The sequence below is a fragment of the Phocoena phocoena genome, chromosome 2, assembly GCF_963924675.1.
Source record: "Phocoena phocoena chromosome 2, mPhoPho1.1, whole genome shotgun sequence".
Classification (NCBI taxonomy): Eukaryota; Metazoa; Chordata; class Mammalia; order Artiodactyla; family Phocoenidae; genus Phocoena; species Phocoena phocoena.
In genome coordinates, this window is record NC_089220.1 from 49,321,558 (window position 1) to 49,341,761 (window position 20,204).

General features: G+C 35.2%; 1 protein-coding gene across 2 annotated transcripts in view; it reads left to right on the forward strand.

The window, feature by feature from the left end:
• The window catches only part of NIN (ninein), a 94,353-nt gene extending 82,413 nt beyond the window's left edge, over nucleotides 1–11,940 (forward strand). Inside the window, exons 26-29 of one of the 2 annotated variants that reach the window (XM_065872978.1) lie at nucleotides 1,498–1,599; nucleotides 5,660–5,860; nucleotides 9,526–9,639; nucleotides 11,731–11,940. In XM_065872978.1, coding sequence (XP_065729050.1) covers nucleotides 1,498–1,599; nucleotides 5,660–5,860; nucleotides 9,526–9,639; nucleotides 11,731–11,940 — 627 coding nt within the window. Of the gene's footprint in view, nucleotides 1–1,497; nucleotides 1,600–5,659; nucleotides 5,861–7,476; nucleotides 7,540–9,525; nucleotides 9,640–11,730 lie in introns of those variants that run through there. The other variant, XM_065872979.1, reaches the window with a different exon arrangement.
• Nucleotides 11,941–20,204: the final 8,264 nt, after the last annotated feature.

A 20,204-nucleotide genomic window follows, 5' to 3' on the forward strand; every position in this document is an offset into this window, starting at 1 on the left:
GACCATAACAAATATAACAACAAAAAAGTTTGAAATATTGTGAGAATTATGAAAATGTGACACAGAGACACAAAGTGAGCAAATGCTATTGGAAAAATGGCACCAATAGACTTGCTCCACACAGGGTTACCACAGACCTTCAATTCGTAAAAAACTCCGTATCTGTGAAGCACAATAAAAGCGAAGTGCAATAAAACAAGGTATGCCTGTGTTACCTTCCTCTTCTGAAAATTATGGTTTGTTTAAAAATCTGGGAAGAATGATGAACAGTCATTTCCTTTTGTTATAAATATTTCCAAAAAATTTTTTTAAGTTTGTGAAAGTTACGACCATTGGCAGTAAAGAGACTGGTTGTGCTCTAAAGCTGAAATGTCATTTAAGTTTAGGTACATTCAAGTAAACTTTTCAGAAAGTTTCATCTAGCTGCTTACCAAAGGAAAAGTCTAATGATAGGTTTTAAAATAACGGTGAATTTAAATGGACTTAGAAAGATTACACTTAGTTCCATTTAACAATTCTTGCTACCCTCCTCAGTTTTTTTTTTTTTTTTTTTTTTTGCGGTACGAGGGCCTTTCACTGTTGTGGCCTCTCCCGTTGTGGAGCACAGGCTCCGGATGCGCAGGCTCAGCGGCCATGGCTCACGGGCCCAGCCGCTCCACGGCATGTGGGATCTTCCCGGACCGGGGCACGAACCCGTGTCCCCTGCATCGGCAGGCGGACTCTCAACCACTGCACCACCAGGGAAGCCCCCTCCTCAGTTCTTTTTGATAGAAACAAAAATCAGCACTCTAGAATAGTGTCATATGTTTTCTACTTAGCAATATTCTGAGTCCCAGTGTCCTCTAGCTCATTAGATTCTCATAAGATTCTGTAATAAAGAGAATTCCAAAAAAGGATACTCATAAAATCTTCAAATGTCTTCTTTAAAATTGAGAAAGGAGTTAAATCAGGTTTTATGTATTCTCAGTTCTAAACCTTTAAACTTTGCCTTAAGACATGTTTTTCCCTACTGCAGATCCATAGTAGAGGATCATGAAATCAATCTAGTTAAATAGCAGCATTTTAAATTATTAAACTATACTAGAAAATATCAGAGTGCATGGCTCATGGTAAGGATAATTTCATGAAAGTTTTCTCTTAGTGATATATACTTATAACTGATTACGTATATATATTCATACACACACACACACACACGTGGGTGTGGGTGTTTGTACTGGGTTGCAAGAGAAGATGTGCTTCTTACAGTGAGTGGCACTGAAGTTTGAAAGCTACCTGCCTTTGGAATCTGTTCTATGTGAGGAGTGGTGATTAAAACTAGACTACCTAAATATAATCAGTACACTGAATTATATTGTTTGTTGTTTTCCCTTGATGAATGAACTCAGTTTTCTTCCAAGAGTTGAGATTTGTGACTAGCATAAATTCGTCAAAATAAAATAGAGCAACTCAAGTGTTTTGTTTTTGGTTTTAAGGGAGTTTTTTGTTTTTTAACAGGTTAGTCAGATGAATTCCCTTGAACGAGAATTAGAAACAATTCATTTGGAAAATGAAGGCCTGAAAAAGAAACAAGTAAAACTGGATGAGCAGCTAATGGAGGTAAGTTTTTAAGCAAATGGCCTTAGCTATGAAGAATATTTTAATCCATGAATGAGCCATTTGTTGAGAGAGACTAGCATAGCATTAAATTCCTATTATGAAAACAGTGAAAATCTAAGTACATTGCCAAGCTGGATTCTTTGGTCTGTCTTACCAAGTCTGATAGATATTTTTCCTAATTATACAGCCATAGGAATATATACTGCTTCACAGAGGAAGGAATAACGTTGACTATCCTAAAATGCAAGGACCTGTACCTCAACAAATTCAAGTGGCAGGGACTCTGTTCAGTACTGACCAAGAGGCTCAGAGCTCTCTCGCCATTGCTGTGGTTTTAACAGTTTCCTGATACCTCCCACAGTGTAGTGTTTTATAGATGTGATTGCTCTGTAACAACCTGTTCAGTTGGGAAATGCATGCAGGGAATTTAAGAGCATTAGCATTCAGAGGTTTAATTTTCAAGGGCTGCTGTTGTTCATTACTGTATTTGTAACTCAGCACACTGCCTTGGGAGAGGTACATCTGATAAATATACAAGTGGATTTGTAAAACCTGTCAGCTTGGACATTGAGTTTCCAGTCTAATAGATTGCTTTCTGAATACCAGGCACAATTATAGGATGTAAAACAACTTATGTAAAATCCTCCTTAATAAGTAAAAATTTCATTGAGATACTTTGCTTTGGGTAATGAAAATATTAATTAATCCAACATTTAATGACCTGTAAAATTTATATAAGGTATAGAGGCCTGGGCAGAAAAGGTCTTTCTGTGCTCTTAAAAAGTACTATGTATACAAATATTTTTAAGCCAGAATTATAGGAAGGAAGAGAGATATGTAAATATTTTCTTTCATGAAGCTGGATACATGCAAAGGTAAGTTTCAGTAGATGCTCGGTTTTTATATATGAAATATGGGCAAACATATCACATTGACATTTAAATGACCGCTAAGGTTTCTGTCAATTTTATGTTCTCTGATTTATCCACTAATAGGGAGATTAGTGAAACTATAAAGAGTGAAATCCAAACCATTTTTTATTTCTCTGACAGCGTATAATAAATGTGTTTAAAACCTTGGGCTGCAGGCTGTGTTTAGATGTAGATATGCTTTTCTGATGAAATAATTATATACTCTAATGAATAAGATATCTGAAGCTAAGTGTGACATGTCTGGTACCTGATTGAAAAGTAACAGGGTATACTTAATCACTGTCAGATTCTCTCCAAATGCTCTGCCAACAGGCCAGTTCTTCTCCCACCATTCTCTCTGGCCTCAGAAGCCCCCTTCTCTCCCAATCCTACTTTACATGATTAATCATCATAAGCAATTTCCCCTCATTACTCTTCTCCCTGATCTAGTAGTAAATATTTGCTAATGGATGAGGGAAATTGAGTGTTCTTGGCACTGGAGCTGGAAAAAGAAAAAGCATGAATTTTTAATTGGAACACTGAAAAGAACATCTCATACACTATTCTAATTAAAGTTTCATTAGAAATAAGACTGAGCTATGAATTCTGTACAGACATATAAATTCAGCAGCTTTATTAAATGTAATTCACACACTACACAATTCATTCATTTAAAGTGTCTAATTCAGTGGTTTGGGTATATTACATTATTTTAAAATTTGTGCTAAGTATATAGATAGATAGATATAAATGGTTAAAATGACAAATTTTGTTAAGTGGCATTCAGTGGCATTAATTACTTTCACAATGTTCTACAACCATCACCACTACTTCCAAAACTTCTTCATCACCCCAAACAGGAACACTAACCATTCACCAGTAACACTTCATTCCACCTTCCCACCAGACCTGTAAATTGGATTTTTATTTATGTTATGATATCTATAGATTAGGCCAAATTTGAGGATGAACAGTGGTTTTCACACCATTTTTTGTGCCCACCTGACCTGAGGGATAGGTACATGCCTCTCACTCTGGCATTGATTCTCATCGGGTTTGGGGGAGAGGCAGTAAGTAGGCAGGGAGATGTTCCTACATCAGAATCTTTGGGATCAAGAAATTTAGGAAAAGCTTTCTAGGTGATTCAATCTGATGTATGCACCCCCTTGGGGGAAGGGGTTTCTCCTCATCCCTATATGCCAGTTTGAAAGTCACTGATGTAACATAATACATAGCTCTACCCCAGGGTAATTAAAGATCCCAAATCACTAGACAAGAATATGGAAGAATCTGCCTCCCACTCCAGGGTTTTTTCCAACTGTATGAGGCAGGGTTCTATAAGCAATTCATTTTGATCACTCAAAAACAGGGTTATAGACTATTAGCAATTCTTAAAGTCTGTTGTGTACCTCTTAGCCAACAGTTCAGACACTTGAACAACAAAAATGTTTTATAGTTTATATTCTGCATCTCCACATGGCAAGGTGTTTAACATCAGGTCCATTCCATAGTGGACTTGAAATCTTCTGAATTATTATATTGGGATGGGTGGAGGTAAAGGTAGCAAGCTCGTAAACCAACCAAATTGCAATAGATGAGGAAGTGGCTGCAGAATTAGAGCTGTGAGACATTTTAATATCTGTAAAATTTATATACAGAGAAATGTAAATGTTGGTTCTTTCTAAGTTCCTACTGACTAGAGCACATGTGGTCAGGTATATAATATACCCAATTTGTACTGTTCTTTCTCTTTATAACTCATATTTTCTTCCTCTTTGTATAACTCCTGAATTCTCTTTTGTTTTTGTTTTATCTGTGGCTAACCTGTACCTAGAACTCTGTGGTTGGAACTAGCAGAGAAGGGTGCAGTTCTCTGCCTGAGATAGTGTGTGAAGGTAGAACATTCTTTCAATGAATTTCATGGCATGGAGACATCTCATTAAACTCCTTGTTCATGTAATCATTTCTACCACTATGACAGTTAATAAGTACTTAAGGTAAGAGCCAATATTCATTTTCATTTTGCTTTAATTTTGGAATATATCTGTTTACGTTTACATCAGGATTTTCCTTAGTATTTGAAGACGTGTGTGAAGAAAATCATCCCACTGATATAAAATCAGGGGATCATAATTCTCCATATTCTTTATTCTTAAAAATAAAGTGAAAAAAATAAAAAAATAAAAAAAAATAAAGTGGTGGGTTTTCTAAATCTATAACTAGAAATATTTCAAAATGGGTAACACCCCACCTCAGAAATTTAGATTTAAGGAAATGGATAGTGGCTCTGAAGTTTCATGATAACATTTAATTATAGATGTGTCTTAGAGGGCCTTTTTCCCTTCTCACATGCCTGGGGGTGCTTCTTCTTGAGTTTAGTACTTGGTCATATTTGTTGCATGTCTTCCATTGAGCTCTGTGTCTGCTGAATGTGTTGACAGATGTGAAGTGGCATGCTTCACTAGCCAAATGCAGTGCCTTCTCCTTTCCCTCGCCCCAACTTTGGCTTGCGATACACATACCATTTCCTCACTGTCTTGAATAAATACTTTCATTCCATGTACTTCAATTCCCAGATGTTCTGGGGTATCACCTTATGCCCCGGAATTGCCTGTCTGATAAACTAAGATAGGTTAAAATAATTTGAGATGCAAGATGAGAATCTTGAAAACAGATTGCTAACTTGGAAAAAATGTAGTTAGTCATTGAACATTCACTCTTAAGAATCTTTATGAGTGGTAAGTGGCAAAACTCTAAAGCATAACCTCATTCTCCCCTTTGCCTATTCCAACCGTTTTTTTTTTTTTAAAAAAGAGGGATAATTAAATGTTCTAGTGTAAGAAGAAAAAAGGAGAATTCAGACATATGTACATCATGTACCTCATGTCTTATAGTCACTTAAGAATGAGGAAGTACAGTTTAAGTCTAAAACTTTTAAGGCCTGCTTATGCATTAAATGTATTATCTCCTAAGCAAAATGATGCTTTATTCTTACTCAGGATCATGTGCTGCCTGTTTTCAAGTTACCAGTGAGTCTGAGAGGCCATTAATGAATTCATAGACTTCATTACTCTCTGCTTGCCACTTTCAAGGGCAACTCTCTGATTGAAGGCACTGCAGCTGACCAGGGCTTTGCCCTTATCCTCTAGATGCAGCACCTGAGGTCCACTGTGATGCTTAGCCCATCCCCTCATGCTTGGGATCTGCAGCTGCTCCAGCAGCAAGCCTGTCCAATGGTTCCCAGGGAGCAATTTCTGCAGCTTCAATATCAGCTGCTACAGCCAGAAAGGATAAACCAGTGCCTGCAGGAGGAACTTGAAAACAGGACTTCTGAAATCAACACACCACAGGTATGAGGATCTTTTTCTAATAGTAAACTCAGATCACCTAATTTAATTTTACCTGCTTATTTGAAAGTTACACCAGTTCACATGTGGGGATGAAGAACCTAAATCTTTTGTCAGACAGTTACACCTTACCTGAATTACAAATCCACAGAACTGCAGTGCTGTTTTGGTTTTGGTTTTTTGCAGTGCTGCTTTTGAGCTCTCAGCTTCTAAGCTAGGTAATTAAGTGTTCTGGGTCTCCTTTGCACATTTGTAATCGATGATGAAGTCTCAGGATCACGTGAGCATATTGCACAATTGACCTAACATTCTTGTCTAATGCCAAAGATATGACAGAATTCAAGTGCAACTCTAGGATATGTATTACTAACAAAGCATCCTGGGTTTTCTTGTACCAGAGGAGTATAGCCTGCTGAGTTCCATGGAATTCACAAATGGGGACTTTTCTCAACTAATAAAGTAAAATGTGTCATCAGTGACTTTTTTAGTTGACATAGTTCATTTAACTTATTTTTTTAATGATCTAGTTTGAAAAACTCTATTTTTAAGAAAATAAAGATCTTCTTCCCCTTTCCTTTGAATTAGCATTATCCCAGCTCACTACCAGACACAATCTTATATTACCTAGGTTTTCAAATAGTTATTTCTCTTTAGTGCTTCATTCATGATTCTCCTCTTTCAGAAGTCTCTTGACTCTTTGGTCTTGCCCATTTATTCAGAATTAGGAATAAAATTAAAACTACTCCTTAGTTTGTAGAATTCTAAATTAGTTTGTTCTAGGTTGGATGCTCTTCTTCTGTTTTCAAATACCTTGCTTTTCAGTTGACGTTTGACAAGGAATTTCCCACCTCTCTTTCTGTAATCCCCTCACCCTGGCTTGGCAAAGTCACATTAGCACCATAATTATACATTGTAACAACTTGGTCTTCTTCTCCTACTAGTATATATCTGTGCTTTTGCATGATGTACTTCTGTCATCTATTCTTTCTAACAAAGGCTTAAAATCCATGTTTTTGGAAGCTTCCTACACTCAATTTCCAAATACTAAAATTTAGTTCCAGAATTAAAATTGTGATGGTGGGTGTTGGACAGATGCTTCAACTCTTCATTAAAAACTGAGTGACCTCAGTTTTTAATGGACATTTTAAACCAAATGATTAGACTAAGATCCTACTCATTGCTCTTTCATATACACTATTTTCAAAACATGCTCTTCCCAACCCACCCACCAGTGTTTAATCCTTTTACTTCAATTATTTGAGGATTAGATAGACAAAATTTGTTAAGACTTTTGTACTTAAAAAAAAGAAAGAAAGAATTTCTCCAGATGGCAGGGTGGACTGCTTATTGCTCTCACTAGAATGCCATGGCAGGCTCTCCTGTTTCTGGTAACTAAGCTGACACTAATTTTAAGAACATAGAAAGCTATTAGAATCTGCACGTTGTCTGTGTGTGTGGAGTGATGTGATTTCTTCTGCCTTGTGTTGCTTCGCTTGCATATGTGGTATTGATGTTTGCTTTTAAAAACTGTTTGCATTATAAATGTGTGAATTTAGACTCCCCCCAAAAACATAATCTTGACATCAGGGTGAAGTGTACCACTTGCCTTCTTTCTCTAGGCCTTGCTACCGGAGCAGCGAGCAGTGCATGCAGATTCCTACAGAAGGATTGGGCACCTGTGAACACTGGGCGGTTATTGCTGGCATTTCTTACCATGGCAGATACTCAGATGCACACACCCACACACACCACACAAACAGAGACATAAGCTGAGAAATGTTTTGGAATCAAGTGCTCTTTCAAGTTTATTATTATCGTTGTTGTTGTTAAGCCTTTGCAGTATTATGTTTCCTATTTATGTAGAAATGACAGATTTTGTGAATCAAATTCACAAATTTCAGCTTGTTACACGTAATTATTTATACAATTTAAAGAGTGTGGACTTGAGATTCTTGAAAGGATATATTCTATATATTTTCTCATTCCATATGTTGTAACTATTTTTAACAAAAGGTACTACTTTTATATGTGAAATTTGAAGAAAATCAGGGTTATTTATACTGTTTTATATAAGATGTATAATACTTTTTTGACAGGAAAAAGGAAATTTTTGATGAAATAAAATAAATTTTAAATATATGACTGCTTTTGTTTTTCCTCTTTCCCCACTCTTTTGCCATGCCCCGTGTTCTTTGAATTAATTATCTGGGGTTTTTTTTTTGGTTTAGCTTTTTTTTTTTTTTCCTTTTAAGGCAAGTGGAAATCTGGCATTTTCCATTTATGTTTGAACTTTAAAAAGCAATTATAACTTTTAAAATATAGGATTTTAGATGTTCTTAAGACCTGGTTTCTTGAAATTTTGCATTAGTCTTTTGCCTACTACAATTTTTCTCTTCAAATTAGTCTCATGGCTTAGTTGTTTCTTTTATGCTTGAATAAATGTTATTATTTAATATCCAAACAAACACATGTTGGCTTTCCACTCACATTTGGTCATTCTTTTTGTGCTTTTTAAAGGACACCTTTTTGGGAATATTTTTAAGGACAGGTTATGCCATCAGCCACTAATACCTGAGTCTTGCTTAAACATTTGAAGAACCTTTTTAAACATTTGAAGAACCTTTTAAAATCTGAAATTCTTTTTTTTTTTTTTTTTGGTATGCGGGCCTCTCACTGCTGCGGCCTCTCCCATTGCAGAGCACAGGCTCTGGACGCGCAGGCTCAGCGGCCATGGCTCATGGGCCCAGCCGCTCTGTGGCATGTGGGATCTTCCCGGACTGGGGCACGAACCCGTGTCCCCTACATCAGCAGGCGGACTCTCAACCAGTGCGCTACCGGGGAAGCCCTGAAATTCTTTACGTGAACATTTTGGTGGACTGGGAGAAAGGGCCGTCAGTTGCACTCTAAATCTTGTTGCAGGTCACTCTGCACTCCAAAACCCACACACTCCTTAATCCATCACTGTTGTATGAGGAGAGAAGGAGAAGCCAGGGTCCTGTTTCTGCCCTATTGTTTTGTCTAGGAGTTTTTTTATGGGGAGATTTTCAGTTTTAAATCTGTTCTAATGATAAACCCATCCTCCAAGTCACATATGTGCTTCACATTGACAGGTCAAATTAGGAAACCAATAACCAGAATAACTAGCAGGAAGAGGCTATTAGGAACACTAACACCCTCACAGTAATCAGCCATTTCAAAGGAAAAACAGACACATATTGCAAGCTAATTGGAAGTGTTAGGTGATCCTAAATAAACTCAGTTTTTGATTATTTTGTTGTTGAGATGCCCACAGTATTGCAAAGACCCAAATCACAGATGAAAGGTTGAGAACCATCTTTTAATTTACTTTGGATACCTATTTTACTATAATAAGTACACACAGATCTTAAATTATGGGTTTTAAGAATTTTGCTTTATCTCAGGGGAAGATGGTAACACAGGTAAGATTCTTCTTTTGTCTTTGATTCTTTCTCTAATAGGGGTACTTTTCTAACATGTGCAACCTATGCAGTGTTCAGAGCTCCCATTTCATCAGAAATCCACCCTTCCTGTTCAAAGGCAAACATTTGCTGTCCTTTCTCTAGGCATTTTATGGGGAAAATTAACTATTAGTGCTTTTGTGTGGCATGATTTTCAAATGATAATACAAATTTTTTTCTTTCCTTCAGGGAAACCAGGAACACCTGGTAACTGTCATGGAGGAACGAATGATGGAAGTTGAACAAAAATTGAAACTGGTGAAAAGGCTTCTTCAGGAGAAAGTGAATCAGCTCAAAGAACAAGTGAGCCTCCCAGGTCATCTCTACCCACCCACCTCATATTCAACTTTAACTCCAGTTTTACATTCCTCTATTGCTATTAACTTGTTAACTTTTGTTGTCTAATAAAAGCAAATTCTATTATAAATGTTTAGAAGAATTTAGGAGTCACTCTTTCCCATACCACTTCAAAAATATGAATTCTGTATTCTACATTGTTTATTTCCAAAGTTCTTTTGAGTCATATGTTTGTCTACAATTTAAAAAATGTATATTTGCTAGCAGTGACTCTCATGGACCTAAAGCATTTCTAATGAGGTTCAATTTAAATTGAATTTTTATAGATTTTTTTTCCCCAGAGAGGAAATATTCCTATTTAAATAAAAAGAAATTTTATATTGGTAAAAAATTGGGAGATAATAAGTGTAACTTTAGTTTTCCTGTTTGCAACAGCTATGACAGCCTCAAAAACAACCTTATGGCTATAGCCAGACCCCAAAAGGTTGTGTTTTGAATTAGAATCTGGACTCTTGAATTCAGGACCACTAGTTGGCCTGATCCTTTTTTCCTGCTGGTGGCAGGTGTGGCCTCAGTGCTTAGAAATTATCTGTGCATCCACTGAAGAGACATACAAGAAGGACTACTTTCTAGGAAAGTTTTATAACTTCTCTGGAATCTGAGATTGAGACAAACTGTGGCGGGAGTGGGAAGGTGGAAATTGCCCAACCTGGTTTTTCAGATATATAAAATCCAAGAATAATTCCAAGGGAAAGTCTAAATGCAGAGGTAGACAGGAACTTTCCTCAGCCCTATATCTTAATACACAGAATGGAGAGAAAGAGAAAGTCCTGTATTTACATTTATTGATTCAATCCTTTAATCCTTTATTCAACACATAGTTACTACATGCCAGGTTCTGTTCTAAGCACTAGAAATACAGCAATGAACAAAACAGAATCCTGCCTATATGGAGTGTAGTTCACTTACTACAGCTACTAGTGTAGTTCACAGTACCAAGCATTTGGCCAGATAGCAGTTTCAAAAATAAAGAAAATGGGTAACATGGGGTGTGGTCATCTACAAACACTGGCATTAACTGTTCATCCTGTCCTGGGAGAAGAAAAAGAAATGAGAGATAGGGAAGAGCAGACAGTAGAGGGTCTTAGTGCTAAGCCACAGAGTTTGAATTTCATCCTGTAGTAGATAAGAGTCATCAAAGTGTTTTTTAATGGCAGGAAAGGAGGAAAGTTTGTATAAAAACAGTTCGATAGAAAGTACGTTAGTATTATGTTAAACTTGCCAGTCACTTAGGTTCTGGGCTTCAGTGTGATAGTCTTTATCATTGCCCTTTGAAATGCTATTATGTAAATTAATTAGGCACTCCTTACTTTTCTTTATTCCCTTAAACCTCTATACTTGTAGATGACCTGCCTGAAACTGGGTGTAAAATGAGGAGTTAAAGGTATAATGAGGGAAAGGAGATTATTAAGATATTAACTAACAGGAGCAATGATAAAATTATCCTAATGCTGCTGACAAGTTTTCCTGCCCTAACCAAGACTGTATATTCTAACTATAAAGATTAGAATATCTCTTCTAGACAAGGTTTTATACAAAGAGGGAGAGTTAAGGAAAAGTAACTGCCAAATCTTCTCTCTTTATTTTAAAATTTGGCTCATGTATTATAACAGTCAGTAGGTTGTATGTGGTTATGAATGGGAAACTCAAGCACCTATTGTTAATAACAGTTAAACACAGTTCACACCCTCAGAAATTTAAGTTATAAAAGTATTTTGGTATTTTTAGAGAATGAATAAAGAAATAATACCTAATTTATTAGGTTGAAAAATACCTTCATTTTCGAGCCCTCAAATATCAATTTGTTCTTTTTATTAGTGACTTCTACAAACATATTATGCAGAGAAACAGCTTGGAATAAGTGGATTTGCTCTACTTGTATCCCTGGTGCCAGGTCTGATGTTAAAGCTGTGTTGTAAAATGAAAGAATATAATTGATAGAAGCCATTTGCCTTTATAAACAACTGTCCTATGTCAGACCTTAAATTTAAGAGAATTACAGAAATGGAGTCAAGATGTTTCTGGTTCTGTTTCTAGCTCTGCAAGAATACTAAAGCAGATGAGATGGTGAAGGATTTGTATGTGGAAAATGCCCAATTGTTGAAAGCTCTGGAAATAACTGAACAGCGACAAAAAACAGCAGAGAAGAAAAATTACCTCCTAGAGGAGAAGATTGCCAGCCTCAGTAATATAGTCAGGAATCTGACACCAGCACCATTGACTTCTACACCTCCCTTAAGGTCATAGCCAAGCCAAAGGATAAACACTCATAGTTGTGCACTTTACTGAAATGGATGGAGCATTTCAGTATGTTCTCTCAACCGTTGTTTTTTGTGGGGTTTTTTGGGGTTTTTTTTTTTAAACTTTAATGGCTTAAAGTTAAGCCTAACGTAAAACTTCCAGCAACAGAATTAAAATCTCCATTCATTGTAATTAGTTTTTCTAAATAGACTATAATGGAAGTTGCAAACAAATACATATTTCACTGTTTGAATTATTCCCAAGCTTTGAATTTTTAAAAATATTCTAATAGCCACCAAGAAGGTGATACAAAAACAACTCAAGAATCTTAAAACCCCAGTTTTGAATGAATTTTTAAATTACTATTATGTATAAGTTTATATGTAAATTGCAGATATTTAAAAGTTGAGAAATTATTAGCTGGCTGTTTTGATCTTTATATTATAACCAAATGTACATCTTCTCATACATTTACATATGAAAAAGTCATTCCGTTTCTAATAGTTCTGGTTTTTTGAATTAATTGTTAGACTTTCTGTTTGGTAAGAGAAGCTGGTATTAATAACCACTGAGGTCAGAAATGCCAGAGTCCATAGAACTCTACCTTCTAACACCTATGACAGTATTACCACTCTATGTATTACAGATCTAAAACTCATTTACTCAACTGCACTGTTAACTAATGTTAAAACTTTACCTTCTTTAAACAGTCTTTTTCTTTTCTTTTTTCCTTCTTAGAAGTTTCATTTGGGAGCTTGTCTTCTAAGAAATGGATAAAGCCACATTCTTAAAGCATTTGAACTATAGGGTAAGCACTGAACAAACTGCTTTGGAGTAAACAGCTACTCCTAGAAGAGAGAGAAGTAAACCATGTGGGTTTTTCTCTCTCTAAAGTCTTGGATTTTATGAACTTATATTTGGGGTTGCCTCAAGAACTCAGGGAACAATACTTTAAGACGTCTTCCTGAAATACTGTAGGGCCTCGTTAAGAATTGGAAATGTATAAACCATGTGACCTTATTTATTTGTCATATTTAGAGCCATAGTGGGATTTTTATTTCTACATTTTTAGTGAATTTAATTTTCTGGAAAAAGGCCTTGATTTTAGAGTTAAAAACCTCTTCTAACATATGGAAGAGTTATTGTTTGCTTGTTTGTTTAATATAGGTCAAAATTTCCATGCTTCCTATTCCTCTGCACCTCAAATCTGATCATAAGAATTTCTTACTGTGATAAGCATTCACATGCCATCTGAGGTAAAGGAGTGCCAAATAGGATTTTTCCATTCAGTCTCAAGACTAGAACATTATAGAACAGTAAACATTTTTGAATAACTTTTTTCCCCAGGTAAAATCTCTGCTTCTAGCCTACTTCAGCCAGGAGTTGGTTGGTAAAGAACTTACTCTGTGGGACACAAACAGAGCTCATCACAGCCACCTATTTGTTTTTGTGGAAGAGTAATTAGATCAGAAAAATTCACTTTGATATATTCCAGGAAAGCCAAGCCCATCAATTTTAAGAGGTATCACAGGAAAATCAAACACTGCCTTATGGGCAGGAAAAAAAGATGAAGCAAACTGCTTAAGAAGCCACGTCAGAAACTCAATATCAACAAGATAATTTGCATTAAGGAACTTTAGAGTTCCTTGGGCCTAACCATATACTATTAGTCCTACCTGCCAACACAGGAGTCCTTGCTACAAGAGCCCTGACAAGGCAAGGTCATTTGTGGGACTGGGAGTTCACGCTTCAGAAGCAGACCTTTTCACTTTTGAACAGCTCTATTATCAGAAATTCCTGATTTTCCCCTGAAAAAGAATTAATTTTAATCCCTCCCTACAATTATACTTCAAAACATTTGATATCTGCTGTCATGCCTCCCCTAATCATTTTTCTCCAGTGCAAACATTACTAGTAAACTCAACTACTTGTATGGCATTGACTTTAACACTTAAAACTGTGGATAGGCCTAGGTTAAGGTCATAAATAAATTAAGCACCTGTGGTATATTTATGTGATATGCTTTAAGTTATTCAAGGTTTTTGCCATCAGAACTGAACACCAAGCATATTTCTCAAATAGATGGCTTACTATATGATCACACATGTTGTATTTTTTATCTTTATTTTTTACATTATGAAAAGTATAGATGAATTTGTTTCTTATAAATCTGTATTTGTATATAAAGTGTTGTACAATGAATGTAAATATGACTTCTGGAAAATTTTAGACTACATTTAGAATCCCTTTATCTAAAATCAAAATGCTGCTCAAATGAAAGTTAATTTAACTAACACCTCGGTGCTTCTTGCTTCACTGCACTCATAAAATTGGAAAAAAGATCAATGCAAGAAATATAGTTACCTTAAATTATGTATTTGTGCAGCAGATTATTTTTGTAGACTAGAGTGGGAATTTAACTGCTAATTTATAATATAGCTTACAGCTTTTAAAAGGCCTTTTAAAGAGATTAAATGTAAACTATTAAATGTTTAGATTTTGCTTTCAGACTTTATAATAGAACTCTTTACAGTCACCTTATATATCTTATAGGCATTTAACTCCTCATTTATTAAAAGTACTGGTTGTTAAATTCTCTTGATTTCTTAAGAACAGTTATTTAAATTAGTCTTAGGAGATAGGATCTTCATTTCAAGGAAAGAAAATCAAGTTTGCCTTTGTGATAATGTTACCCTTGGAAAAGGAAAGTGTGGATAATAAAACCTGCATTGTTCTATTTTGCTTTTTAGAAGCCTGAGCTATTAAGTTCAAATTTGTGAAGGAAGAGAAGTAGAAGAGGAGGGGTAGAACCAATCACAGTATTTATTTTTCTAAAACTTAATAAACCCAGATTTTTTAAAAACTATTTTAAATATGAATTCTTCCCAGAAGCTTCAAATGCATTGTTTATATATTTAACCTTAAACATAAGTAGATCACAGTCATAGGCTTTCAAGGTTTATGAGGAGTTCTTACAGGTCTAGTATTTCAATAATGTACCAATACCCAGGGCAGGTATTATGATGAGGAACTTTTGTTTTTTTAAGAATGAATAAGACTTTATGGTGGACTTTAACGTGTGAAAATGATTTTTTTATTTTTGTGATTTCTTTTTTCTGAGTAAAGGAAAACAGAAATGTGTTGCTATTGTCAGCATCTTAAAGGTAGTCTCACTCAAGGCAAGGCTAAGTGCTTCGTGATAGTATTAAGCAAGTCTTGTTTTGAACGGATTACCTAATGACTCACTAGAATGATATAAATTATACAAGTTATGCCAAAACTAAGTCAAAACCTAATAACCAAAGCATTCCTTATTTAAAACTTATTCACTATATCATGTTTGGACCTATTCAAACATCTCAGCCCTGTAAAACAGTTTTGGTTTTATGACATATGGATTAGTGGTTTAATAATAAATCCAAGTTAGCTTTTTGTTTCCCAGCTTTTTTTGAATGATATACATTAAATCTATTCTTATTGGAAGACATTATCACAGCATGATTGAAGGGAACATTGGTTTTATAAAGGAAAACCCGAGTTCATCGATAGCCATCACTAAGATTCTTTTCATGTAAAGATTAATGCTTATGTGTTTATATCGACTTTGTATATTTCATCTTAGCCATTCTATCCTATAAAGATTTTACCATGAGCTTAAGATGTAAATAAATAATTTTGCAAATATGGCTCTTTTTTTCTATACACCTTGAACTTTTATAAACAGTTTCAGTATGTTTATCATTGGTTTTTAGAGTGAAAGCATCAAAACATTGCACTAAACGTATTTTATAAATGCAAAATCTCTGGAGCATTCACTCCAGACCTACTGAATTAGAGTCTGCATTAAAAAAAAAAAAATCCCCAAATTATTTGTATGTGATTTAGAGCACTGGGACTCCATTTCTGTAACAGAATTGATGACTTTCACACCAGCCAGTTTGAGATCCCTGTACCCTGTGGTGGTTCATAATTTACTTCTAAAATCCTGACAAACTCAGGTGAGGCCCTGCTTGGGAGTTTGGGTGCTTCAGACGTGGCTTTATTTCACTTTGCCGTATTTATGGGTGACTCAGACTATTTCAGTTGAGCTACTTGTAAATGATGAGATATATGCAACTGTTGGTATAAAAGTTAACCTAAAAGCACATTAAGTTAATATGCTGAGTACTGAAATTTAGAATGGAAATACTGGCCAAACTAGACTTATCTCACAAGGCTTGTTTTATTTGCAAAGCTTTTATACCAATCTCACACTGCCTTTATGAGGCAGTAACTATTATTAACCCCATTTTACAGATGAGAAAACTGAAACTTAGCTAAGTTATGACTTAATCAAGGCCACACAGCCAGCTAAGTAGGGGACTCAGGACTCTCTAAGCAGGTTTGTCTGTATTAATATGTTGCAACAGGTATCCATTTCTCTTTCCGGCAAACAACATTTAATTGGTGCTACTGAATACTTATCTTGTGCACTGCACTCTAAAGAAAAATATTTAAAATTCTTGGTTTTCTGTTTACAGACTTGGGTAGAGCGGTAAGATTTATGCACAAGAAAAAATTAGAAAAAATTAACATCGATACAGAAAACAATCAAGTTTTATTGATGGACTCAGTGCTATAGGCACTAAGATATGGAATATTAGTGCCCTCAGGTATTTGAATACAGGAAATGGGAAAAGTTCTTAACCTAGCATTAAGTATAATTCTGCACTTATTTGAGATTAGTGTAACCTGTTTGTTTTGTAGTCTCTTTTATTCATTTTGCATTGAAAAAGTCTTATTTTTCTAATATATACCTGATATACATTTTCCCATAATAATGGTCAAATTTTGTCCAAAAGATCAGAATTTTGACCTAATGCAAAATATCTATAATCTGTAAAGTTAAATTTAATATAGTTAATATGTTATAAGTCACAAAATTGTTTATTCTTTGTTTGGTTTTGCCTCATTTGCAATCAGGAAAAATGGCTAATTTTGACAAATGGACATGTTAAAAAAACTTAAAACTTCAAAAAAGGAACTATAAACTGAATCAGTGAAATGCTATAAATTAAAGAGTAGGCAACAATGTAAAAATAGAGCTGGAAACCCTTAGGTTAAAATAATATTTAATTCTGAGAAATGATTACATGAGATGTGCTTTACTAGGTAAGGCAAAGTAAACAACTCTGAACAGTCCTTACGGCCCAGATGAGCATTTACCAGTCATTTTTCTTTCCTGTTTGAGTATCTGTCTTTAAGATCTTAAGCAATAAATAACCATTAGAATATGGATGGTAGATTAGAAAACAGCATTGTATCAATGTTGATTTACTTAAGTCTATAAGTACTGTGTTTATGTAAGATTATATTCTAAGGAAATACACACTGAAGTATTTAGGGACATGTAACTGTAATGTATGCAAATTATTCTCAAATGATTCATAACAAAATTACAGAAAGATATAAACAAATCAATGAAGCAAAATGTTTTTAAAAAATAGGTAATGGGTATGCAAGCATTATTCTTGCAATCTTAAGTTTGAAATTATTTCTAAATAAAACATTTAAAATGTTATAGATAGAAATTTACTAAGTGTGGTTCTAGGCACTTAACTTTACCTTCCTTACCCTCATAGCAATTCTGAAGAGTAGATGGTATTTCAATGGTACAGAAGAGGAAACTGACTAGAAACCATTTATGGCAGCCTATCCGCATGCCTGTGGTCTGTTATGAAAAGTTCAGCATAATCAGACATTTTTCCTATTTCCCTGGGCATGTAGAAAATGGGGAAAAGGGAAACTGAGGCAGTTGGCAGAAGAGGTAAATGCCAAAATGAAGCATTAAGGGGGCACATAAGGAACAGGAGGGGCTGTTAAGCAAATGAATCCCACACACACATGCAAATGACAGTCATGAAGCAACACCTAAGGTCCAGTGGGGGCTCAGGATATCTCTAGTATACACTGCCCCCTCCTCTATCTCTACACCTGATAGCACACAAGTATTTTTCTTGAGGTAAAAGAGACACTTTATCCATGTCTTTTACTCTTTTGCTACCTTAGGAAGAATTTGACAAAGAAACAGAAACCTGTTCTGACTAGTCTGTGTAAAAGGGGAATTATATAATAAAATAAGGAATTATATTTGGTTCATGGAACCAAAGGGCAGGAAATACAGACTTCATGAGGCATTAAAACAAAGACCTTTGGTGCTCTTCCCTACTCTCCCCCTCCTTCTCTATCCCTACTTCTCATCACTTTGTCTCTTGTTTTTCCTTCTCTGCACCTGTTTGTTGAGGCTGGCAGGGTTGGGGGGTGGAGTTGTTGTTTGTTTTTCCTGTCTTATCTCACTTTCTTGTTTAAGTGCCAAATGGAGTCCAACAATTACTTCCAAGTCACAATTCCAAATTCTCAAGGAATCTGATTGACCATGCATAGTCTGTCTTTCCATAATCCAATCAACTATGGCCAGCAAGCGTCATGGTCTTGGGATACAAGCTGCAGAGGCCACCACATCACAGAGAATACTCTCACAAATAAGGGGCTGGAGCAGTTAGTGAGGGAAATTTAGACTCAAGATGTGTAGACAGTAGATAAAAATGGCTTTAAAAGGTAGGATCTCAAATATTTTCATGTTTACTCACATTTTTATGGAAGTTACTATCTATTCAAAGACAAACACCATTTTAAAATGCTGCCTGGTGACAAATGTCACTATTATTCCTGTTACCCTATCTTTTGTCCTTGTCCCTTGCCCATACTCCTTTGTCCTGATTCCTACATATTCTCTAGATATCACATATAGAGCTTCATCAAGGTGTCCATCCAAGTCACAGTGGGTATAATAAATGCCACCCATCATATCCTACTTAAGTGGCATAATCCTGAAGTAACTTATTTCAAATATTGCCAGAGAAGGTAAAAGTTAGAGGTCTTTTGAAAAATATAATTAAAAGCGATTTAAATTTTGTATTAAGACCATGAATAAAAGAAATTCTATTGAACTTTTTCAAGATACCTTCCCTTACTCTTGAAGAATGGGGTAGGAGCCCCTACTATGTGCTCACATGAGCACCCTGCACATTCCCAGGTAAAGCAGATGCCACTCTGTGTAACTGCCTACTAACTTGTCTGATCTCCATTAGACTCATCTTTTAAGACAATGATTGCTGTCTTATCACCATGCTATTCCCAGTTCCCAACTCAATGCCGAAAACAAAACTGGTGGTCAATATTCATTATACAGATGGAAGAGTATGTACATTTCTATTTTGAGTTTGTCATCCTGTAGTGGCACTCACAGGAGAGTATGTATGCTAATTGTTTTATGCATATAATTTAATGCTTTCAGTCTTTATTATTTTTTAAAAGATCAAAAAATTTTAAATGTATTAGCAAGCAATTGAAGAAATTTTTCCAAGTAATTTAAGGAAACATCATCTTTCAGTGTGATAAAAATTAAGTGCTATATTCTAGCAGTTGAAAGAGTATATATCCCTTTTGGGCCCATAAAATCACAATCTAATAACTCTGACAATAAGTACTACAAGCTCATGATATTTACTCAGATTAGTGGTTTGTAACAACTGCAACAAATTAAATATGATATTTTCTAAAGAAAGAGAACAAAATTCTTGTGGGTTTTTTTTGGTAGCAGTGCTTGGCTTATGTTATCTCATATAATGTGATGTTTAGTTTTTGCTATTCAATAAATTCCAACATTATCATTTTTTCTGGTGGAAGCAAAAACTTGATTTATTTCCAATGTCAGGAAGTGAGATGAGCCTCTGCCTCTAGGTTTGTGCCTAGATGTGATTCAGATGTGTTCCTACAACAAATTTTCACCCATCTGTTTAAATCTAATAATCCCATGGTACAAGACGACTAAGTCACTTCCCATCTGCTCCTTATTTCTGTTCTCCTGCTCATTATACATGTAGTTAAATTGAAGATAAGGCAAGGACCAGAGCCACTTAAGAACAATCCATTAAAATTTTCTCCCAAAATGAAAAGTAACTTTGCATCTTCCTAAATTCAAAGATGACACATATTTTGAAAGAATATTCAAGCATTAAAAAAGAGCACTATAAAAAGGTAAAGATTACCCAAAATCCTACCACCCAGTGGTAGCCACTCTCAATAGTTTGGTGAACTCTCTTCCAGACATAATTTTATGCTTACAGACACATACACACATTCACACTTACACAATTTTATATAAATGATAGCATACACATACATGTATATACATATTTACAGACATGTACATATAGTTTCTTACACAA